This window comes from Lytechinus pictus, unplaced genomic scaffold (genome assembly GCF_037042905.1).
Source record: "Lytechinus pictus isolate F3 Inbred unplaced genomic scaffold, Lp3.0 scaffold_19, whole genome shotgun sequence".
NCBI lineage: Eukaryota > Metazoa > Echinodermata > Echinoidea > Temnopleuroida > Toxopneustidae > Lytechinus > Lytechinus pictus.
In genome coordinates, this window is record NW_026974140.1 from 7,842,025 (window position 1) to 7,851,935 (window position 9,911).

Below are 9,911 nucleotides of genomic sequence, written 5' to 3' on the forward strand. Positions count from 1 at the left end.
TTTAAACTCTGGTCTAAAGTTGGGGGTTAACCATGGATAGCCAATTGTGATATAAATCTCTAATTTAGTAGAGGTTCATTGTATCAGCTCATTGACTCTCAATTCATTCCCTCAAAACTGTCTGGGAATGATAAATAAGATAGTTATCTTCACCATAAAAGAATTGGGAAAGAGCACAGTAAACATTAGAAACATGCAATGTAAGCAAAATTTCAATGCTTTTGGCTTCCCATATTTTTAGTTTGACCATGATCTAAGTTCAATCAGACTTCAAAATACAGGCCAGAATGTGTACAAGCCTGGTGCAGTCCATCTGTGGAATTGAGACATCATATGGTATGCTTAAAAATAAAACACAGGCGGTTTCTCTTCGACATAAAATTTTGCAAATAGTATTACAACATACATGTAATAAGCTTGGACAATATTGTTTGAATTTTAATTCCTGGACAATGTTACTAATAGCTTTTTATTTTATTGTTTGTTTTGTTTTGAATAAACAATTCCAGAGGACAGCATACAACAACTCCAATCAATCAACCATCATGTACAACATCTCAGGAAAGAAAATAGAGTAAGACTTGCAGAGGTAAGGATCTTCTGGCTATCTTTCATCATTTACTATTATATATCAATGATTGTATTGGAAGAGTCAATATTTGCATTTATATACCACATACCAAGGATCATGCTCTAGGATTGGTGAAAAGTCAAACCCTTGATAAGAGTTTAGTTGCCTCATGGATTATCACTCCCAGGAATATAACTTTTTTGTTTGGCTGAGCCCTTCACCTTATAGACATAAAACATTATAAATGATTTTGAGTCTTCATGAAATAAAAAAGCAGTGCCACTTGATTTTGGGGGGTCCATTTTTCTGTAGTAACTTTAAAGTACCTTTGTTCTGTTGCAGTTACATTGCTAGAGCAAAAGTAATTCACAAGATAGAAATTAGCAAACAGTAATTTACAAGCAGTGATTTACAAGCAGTAATTTATACCGTGTTTTACACGCTTGGCTTGCGGTGGAGAACCGAGAGCCGATACAGAATCAGCTTTTTTTTTTGCGTGTAAATGTGATTAACTTGCATCGGCTCTTGGTGCAGAATCAGCAATTTTGCACTGCCAAAATAGTAGGATCAGAACTGTGAGCCGATGCACAATAGGCCTTTTCTACATGTAAACACGGAGCCAATTTTGCACAGGCAATTAGCTGATTGCTCACCTGTTAACTTATTGTGACGTGAATGCGCATGACGTAAAATATGCGCAGATAGAATCCACTGATCTGTGTTTTTGCCTCGCGGGCCGATTCTGCACCGCAAGCTGTGACAGCATGAAAACGCGATGCAAGATAACCCAAGAGCCGATACTGCACCGCGAGGTGATGCAGGGTGTAAACATGGTATTACAAGAAGTAATTTACAATCGGTACTTCACATGCGGTAATTTATAATCTGTAATTTACAAGAAGTAATTTATACCGTGTTTACACTTAATCGGCTTTTGCATCGGCTCGCGGTTCTGAACCGGCAATTTGCACCACCAAAGTAGTAGGTTCAGAACCGCGAGCCGATGTAGAATCAGCTTTTTTACTACGTGTAAACAGAAAGCCGATTCTGCATCGGCAATTGGTGCGCATTTCATTTGCTTTTCCATTGTGACGTAATTGTAAGCGCACAGATCCAGCGTTGTCTTTATTATGACGTATATTGTTGTGCGTATTATTTCAGGTCTTTGCATAGGCTCATGGTTCTGAACCGCGAGCTGTAACAGCGTGTAAACACAGTGCAAGATAAACCAAAAGCCAATTCTGCATTGGCTTTTGGTTCTGAACCAAAAGCCGATCAAGTGTAAACACGGTATTACAAACAGTAATTTACAAGAAGTAATTTACAAACAATGATTTAAAGATGGTGCTGCACTACCCTGAACTAAAAAAAAACACATTCCAAGTTTCATCAACTAGATCCATAAGCTTTCAAAGCTATGACCACATTTAAAAAACTTTCCCTTGGTTAAGATTTTGATTCTTCCAACATGGTTCATTGATCCTAAATAACCTTTGACCTTGTTCATGTGACCTGAAAATCAGGCAGGATGTTCTGTAATACTTGATCACCCTTATGTTTAAGTTTCATGATCTAGGTCCATATTCTTTCTAAGTTATGATGACATTTCAAAAACTTAACCTTGGTTGAGATTTCAATGTTGACAACGCCCCCTCCACTGCCGTTGGAAAAGCGGCGCCTGTAGTCTTGCTCTGCTATGCAGGTGAGACAAAAATATTGTAGCACTTGCTCAAGCAAATGACCTACCCATACCAGAGGACCCCTTTACAATAAATGAGCATGCTTAAGAGCAACAAGAGGACGTAGTGACACCTGAAGTGCTGAAATATGTCCCTGTTGATGACATCATCTTAAAACTCATTAACTGTACTTGTGAAGATGGTGAGCTGTCAGAACGCAGAACAGTATCTACCCTTAACATCATCCCAGTACCAAAGTCAGGGGATCTTTCCAAGACCGACAACAACCGTGGGATCTCTCTGAGCTCACTTCGTAGCCAAGACTTATTATAGAATGATCCTGAACCATATCAGACCCTTCATAGATCCACTACTAAGGGACTCTCAAAATGACTTCCGACAGGAACTACATGTATCAACTATAGGTCAAATCCTGGCTCTTATGAGGCTACTTGAACGAGTGAGGGATAACCTTCATTGATTTCAAGAAGGCCTTCAATATTATTCTAGGGAAACTCCTTGAAATTTTCCATGCCTCTGGCATTCTTGAGAAACTGGTTCAGGCAATCAGTGCCATATACTCTAAGGTCTGTTGAGTACTTCAACATACTGGCTGGTGTACTTCAAGGTGACACACTTGCCCCCTTCTTTTTTATTTTTTATTTATTCACTTCTTATCCATTTCTGTATTTTTTTTTGCTTTTTATTTATTTTTTTTCTGATCAGAATCTTTGCCACTTAAATCAGATCATTAACAAGACAAAATGAATTGTGTTTAATCAGTGTTTTTAAAATTTCTTTTGTATTTCTTTGTCAACTTTTTGTTTTTTTTGTTTTTTTCAAGCAAAAAATAACTTGCAACATCATTTAATCTTTGTCATCAAAGGACAATGAAAAAAATATGTATCGAAGAAAATATTTTGGAAAGTAGAAGTTACATGAATGAATAATCCTGGGGTAGTGATATGCTATGGTATGATTTGTCATGCGAAGATTGATGATCATTTGGCATCTAATCTGGACAGATTAGCGTATGAAAGTTTGTACATAGGAGACCACTGGACATCCTGTCTGTGTGTGTGTATTCATAAGGTCATCATACCCGACGTCATCTTGAAAGGGAAATAGCACTGTTTTTCCTCATCGATCCTCCCTAAAAAGCAATCAATACGATGTATTGGACCGTGAACTGAACCTTCTTACATGATTGGGGGGGGGGGGGGGGGGGGGACACCCTGCTCCAAGTTTTTTTCCTCTGAATCGTTTTGAAGGATCCCCGTTCAGTCCAATGTTGTTTCAGAGCGTTCATTTCCATATTGTTTTCTTAGTGATAGGTATGATTCATACTCTACATGGGATAATATGAAGTAAGCTGGATATATCAGGCAATACTTAATCACATCTTCAATTTTCCTGCCTTTGTTATATTGTCTGATTTGAATTTTAAATTCAGTCGTTTTCAAATCAATTTGACTTCGAACGTGACTGGGAATATGCCTTATAATTATATACTGATACCAAAAGAACGCATAAATGGAAATGAGATAAAAACATTTGAATGAGGTACTGTGAGTGAAAGAATGAACCTAAATGTTTGCAAAGGAATTAATTAATTACTGGAAATTCTGAATAAAATCTATTTTTATAGGCAATGGTTTTTAATACCATCCCCAGCCATTTTAGTGAATTGCTATTATGGCCGTAACATCATCAGATAAGAGTGCTAAATGTAAACACCTTTGTGATATTCATGATATAAAGGTGTACTTCTTAATAGTTACACCAATATTAGAAATAAAAAATAAGAATTAAATAATTCAAGAACATAATCAAAGCATATGCATTAAGGTTCAAGCTTTAAAATGTAAGATATTTCCAAAACAAAGTTTAAAGCACATGTATTAATATAAATAATAGATTTTAAACCAAGTCAAGAGAAAGCATATCATCATATCAATTGTAATCAGTTGTTAAGCAGAGATACAGATGAATTCATGACAAAAAAAGTACAAATAAGAGAGAATCAGATTGTAATGTTTGCACATCTGTTTAAATGTCCCCATACAGCTTCTTAGAATTTGGGTAAATGAGCTGAAATACTCTATTTTTATTGATTATTATATAAAAAAAGGAATAATGTCTTAAAATGATAGCATTCGGAAGTCTGTCAATATGATAGTGGTAGCTCTGTTGAAGTCAAATTTTTTTGAAGACTGAGAAGAAGTAAATAACACTTTTACTCAAACTGATCTAAACATCACTTTGGATTGGCGACTATACTACTTGTGGAGGATCAACCTATTTCAGATTTAACCCTTTTAGTTCAGGATGTAAACAAGGCCAAGCATGAGTTCATAAACTATTTTGATTATTCACACCCACAACATTGTTTGTTAGAAATTTTAATTTACTTCCTTGAAAGAGATAGGAATAAATTATCCATAAACCTAGCTCTTAGCCTTGAGAAAAGATCTGAATTTGAACATATTGGAGGAATTAGATGCAAAAGGCAGAAAATAGAAGTAGAGTACTTTGATTAGAATTAATCATAGTGTGGCATATTAGAAGGCTAGAAATTGAAACAGAGAGAAGGAGAGAGTGAGAGAAATTTAAAAACCATATGATATCGTGTTTTCCCAAATTTATAGATATAGTAATTTGCTTGGAGGCAAGTAAGCTGCTTATTATAAGTTTGTTTTTGCAAACACACCTTATACAAGTGAAAACATGGCCTTATTTATTTCAAAGTCGTTTGAAGCAGACAGAGGACTTTTCCATTTCAAATCCATGTACATCTCATACCCGCCCACGATTCTATTTCTAGACCCATTGGCTAGTTGGAAAACGGGGGCGGTGTTTTCATCCTTTATGGGACCATGTTGCAATTCTTGCCCATGGGCGAGACTGTTAGTCTCTTCAGCAGGCTCATAGGGTAATTATTGATGGAAGACAATTATATTTGAACATTTTTCCCTTCGGGATGTTAGGAGGTTCACGGAGTCGGATTGTCATAATATTTGTGTACTCCCAAATGAGAAGCTGAGGGTTATGTTTGTGCAAAATAGGAAGATTACCCTGGAAGGCAAATAATCAAGTCATTTTCTTCTAGTTCTTATCAAAGTAATACCAATGTGATGTATCTTTCTTCTCATCTCAATACAAGGTCTTTGATGCATTATGATCTGTCTATTTGGATTTTATACTTATCCGTGCTAATTCTGTTCAAATTATTTGATGCCAAGATTCCCCGTTGTAATTCAGATGTTGGCTTATCATGCACAATCCTTTGAACCTAACTCGGTCATGACCAAGCCATAGCCAAGTCATAGCCTTCTTTGAATTCAGGTCTTTTGTTTACATTTCATTGATGGAGTAGATAATCATGTAATTTACTTGCTTTTATTCATCTTATCGATTCATTTGTTTGATATATTTTTCAATTTATTAACATACTTATTCAAATGATTTTATTTACCTTTTTATTTATCAACTCTCTGCAAAGTGAATTAATTCTGAGGGGATAATAATTACTTATTTCTTTTGTCAAGTGATTTACGAACCAGTATAAACCTAATTTTGGTCAAACTCTCAAAAGGGCCGTCTGCACCATCCCGAGTTTTCAAATTAGCGCGCTATTTCTGATCCGGCAAATTATCCCGATCTGAAAAATCTCGAGATAGTTTGCAGTGGAGACGCAGTTATCGCGCTAGTTCGTAGGATTAATCTCGAGATTGCAATCCCAAGTCAACTCGGGTTTATTTGCAAAATAGCGCGCTATTTTACGAATTTTCCCGCTAATTCGTAGGTGCAGACGCACTCGAGATTGGACTCGGGGTAATTTATTCATGACGTCAGTCCATAATGCAATTCGGGTTCCACTTCCACCTTGGTCAAAACATAAACACGTGCGAAAGTCAACTTTATACGTGCGAATAGATATTATCGCGAATAGCGTTCATCAATTGCCTAATCAGCAACGATGGTGTCCCACCAGTGAATGGATTTTGGGAGAGACCAGGCCGAAGGGGGGAGGCGCTCATCGACGATGGTCATATTCAATAACAACACTGACAGCAGTGTCGTCTTATTCCTTCGCAAAATGTGAGCAAATAGCATTTCTTTCCTCCTTCTCTCCCTCTCTCTCTCTCTCTGTCGTTGCCTCCTACTCCGCCATCATATTTAACGAAGAATACATCACTTCTTCACTCGCTGAGCTGAGAGGATTGTTGCATAACACCGGTCGAATTCGGCGAAATTGCTAGTGAAAGGAGTACATTGCTTGTATATCGCGGGAAGTTATTCAAAAGCGCGGGCCGTTGAAACTCCAAGATCCGAAAGTGCGCATGCTCGGAATATCGGGCTTGTTGCCTCGCTCGAGCAGGAATCGCTTTTCTTGCGATGGTGGAGACGGGGTTTCTTGAATCTCGAGATTAATCGCGAAGTAGGCCGATCGGGCTAAAATCTCGAGATTGAGCAAACTCGGGATGGTGCAGCACCGCCTAAAGTGAGCTTCTGAAAACCATCCAAACCTTGAACGCGATTATCTTGAAATCTTATCTTTAAGTTTTGCTTCCCTTATTGCAACATTGATACTGATAATTGTGGACGTTACTAAAGAATTATTGCTATCACTGAGCTTTACTGGTATAAAGATGAAGGAGAAAACTAATTATCACAATTTCCTGCATGTAATATGCAATTTTGCAACATTTACATGCAAATGGTTAATGGAATTGTTTTCAATTAATTCATTTATGTTTTTACATAAATTCATTAATTTGTTCTATTCCTTTGATTTATTTGCATATTTTTCATGAAAGGAAAGGTATTACAGTCTTCTTTGTCTTATCATTTACATGTATGTATTTTTCTGTTTTATTTCTTTCCTATTTTTTTAGGGATGGTATTAAATGTTAGAGTTTCTCATTAAAAAATATTTTCAGGAATTAGTACTTCTTGTTGATATGGTTTGATATTAGAATTTGATTGAATTCAAAATACTGGTTACTGTAGAGATGTTAATCTGAGGGTTGAAAAGTCATGTTTTAAAGTGTGTATGACCACTGATTAGAAAACCAGGTCGGAGATAGTGTAGCAAGATATTTATACAGACATGTATAAAAGACTTGACCTATAAAATTAGTCTTACTCATGAATCTTCAATTTCCTGCTGGAAAGGCATCTCACAACAGAAATACACATATTTAATTTCCCTTTCTTGCTTCATTTTGCTTTTCATTTCCCCTCTTTAGATTTCCTCAATCAATATCTTTCTGTTTCTTTAATTAGTGCTGTTCCAAGGTATCAAAGGTAAAGATTGTTTTTTGCTCATCATAAGACTATATGCAATCATTATGATGTTCTCCCCCCTAATTTATTTTACTTCTCCTTAAGTTTTTGCTGTTTTGTAATTTTATCATGATTATTATGATAGTTTTTATTATTACACTACAAGGTCTAAACCTTTGTGATATAAAACAAATAATGACTGCTTATGCTCCTGCAATGGTAAATATTTATCATTCAAATTCAGTCAAATTTGGACTTAGCCTTTTTCATTTGACTACGTCTTGTGAAACAGAAAAGTAAGAATTTGACCTCATGATACAATTTGTACTATTGCGCTCTATGGCATGTAATATTTGTATAATGTCCTCTCATCATAAATAAGTGATCAAAAGTTAACATTTGATGTCTCAATGGTTTGATTTTTTTAGTTATTCCCTTTTAATATTGCTGTTAATCACATTCCATATAGCACATAAAAATAAAGAAATTACTGTCTTAATTTTTCCAAATCAAAGGTTTTGGCAGGTATTCAGTAATGATAATAATGGTATATTTACCCAGGGTGGCCACTTGAGTTCCAAAAACTGTTCTCCCAGTGGGCCCTGTTATTACTATTACTACCCCCAGAATTAGCTCAGCTACCTAGGCACTCAAGCATTTGAGCAATTCCTTCGTACTGGGTACCCTTTCACGTCACCTGGGTTGAGTGCAGCACATTGTGGGTAAATTTCTTTCCGAAGAAAAACACACCATGGCTAGGAATTGAACCCACATCCCTCAGATTGAAAGATGAGAGTCATAACCACTAGACCATGATGCCCCATATACATACTTTACAGTTTACATACTGAAGTTAAAGATAAATTCCAGTTTTGGTAACGATCTAAAAATGACTTTTTACAGAATCTAATATAATGACCACCTAAGTGTCTGTTTGTATGAATAAAAAATATGTGCCAAAGGATTCTGGAAGAAATTGTGTAATTGCTGAGAAATAAGCAAAATAAGCGCGGATTCGGTCACTTCCGTCGGGTCTTTATTTTAGCAATGATAATACACTGTCCCACGTGTGCCTATCTGTGTTGGTGATCTTCAGTGTGAACATTTTTCAGCGTAGATTTCAAGATTTCACAAAGTTCAGTTTATGTAACTGTACCAGATCTAGATCTCGATGATATACTGACAATTAAGCCTTGTTTTACAGACTTTCTCATGAAATCAGTGTTTACTGCAAATACTGGAATTTCTCTTTAAAAAGCTCACTATTCAATTTAGTTTTCCATGCCAATAAAATAAGTACAAAATGCAAACAATGATCAATGCATCACCTAATATTCATTGTTAGGTTCTAACAGACAATGTGGATTATTAAAATTTTATTGCATTAGTGGGATTATGAGACCTTTGAGAGTTAGTGAAGACAACAAACCTAATCCCAATTTTCAGTATTGTTTTTAGTATTTTTTAATAGTATTTTTAGAACAACCAGAGTTTTTAAATTGTACGGTTACAAGATGTTTTTGCGTACATGTAGGGCCTACCTTGGATTTAACAAACCATGATTAAAGGAGATGGAGTGAACCTGTGTCATTAAACAAGTAAGACAGTTTACATAGGTTCAGTAATAAAGTTATATTCCTTGAATCCATTTCACAAACTAAAGATAAGACTATAAATGATAGATGAAGATTGATTTTTTTGTTTCCTATAACTCTTTTATCTATTGAGGAGCCCTTTCCTTTTAATCATAACATTGTAAAGAAGAGCTTTCATACTGGAGTAGCCAAAGAATGAATGTTGTGAAAATGCCACAATAGTCCCATTTTCTCCCCGCCTTGTGACGCCTGATGAGATGCTGCAATTTTTTCCCTTAACATCCAATCTGCATCGCGTTGCATATTTCTCGATTGATTACCAATTCCGTGGCCTTATCAAGTTTCAAATCTACAATTCAAGAGAAGATGCTAACCGAATCTCTACCCAGTTAAGATTGTCTTGTTAGCTTTTTGTCTTGTGTGTCTTTCATTTTCTCAGTCTTCCTCTCTTTTCTCTCTCTTTTATTTGGAAATCACAAACCGTTCTCTTTCTTACCCATGACCGGAGGGGATACCCTTTTAGAGGAAGAAAATAAATTGATGAAAAAATGGGGTAAGAATTTGTTTTGGGCTCTTCTCTTTCATCACTATTTTTACAATTGAACCAAATTCTTACTTTTCAATTCACTATAAACACTTTATGCCTCATTATTCAGACCAGTCTGTGAATTCTGTACAACAAACCCAGACTACCCCTGTGTAGACTAACAAAGAGAAGTGATTAAAGGGTTAAACAAGTGCATGTTATCACAGAGCCTACATTGAATCAAGATGCAC

The 9,911-nt window shown here is 35.9% G+C and overlaps 1 protein-coding gene across 2 annotated transcripts in view; it reads left to right on the forward strand.

The window, feature by feature from the left end:
* LOC129260712 (A-kinase anchor protein 13-like) overlaps positions 1-4,042 on the forward strand; it is a 70,349-nt gene extending 66,307 nt beyond the window's left edge. The window contains exon 7 of one of the 2 annotated variants that reach the window (XM_064114161.1): positions 510-4,042. In XM_064114161.1, coding sequence (XP_063970231.1) covers positions 510-697 — 188 coding nt within the window. In that variant the 3' untranslated portion in view covers positions 698-4,042. The remainder of the gene's footprint in view (positions 1-509) is intronic. The other variant, XM_064114160.1, reaches the window with a different exon arrangement.
* Positions 4,043-9,911: the final 5,869 nt, after the last annotated feature.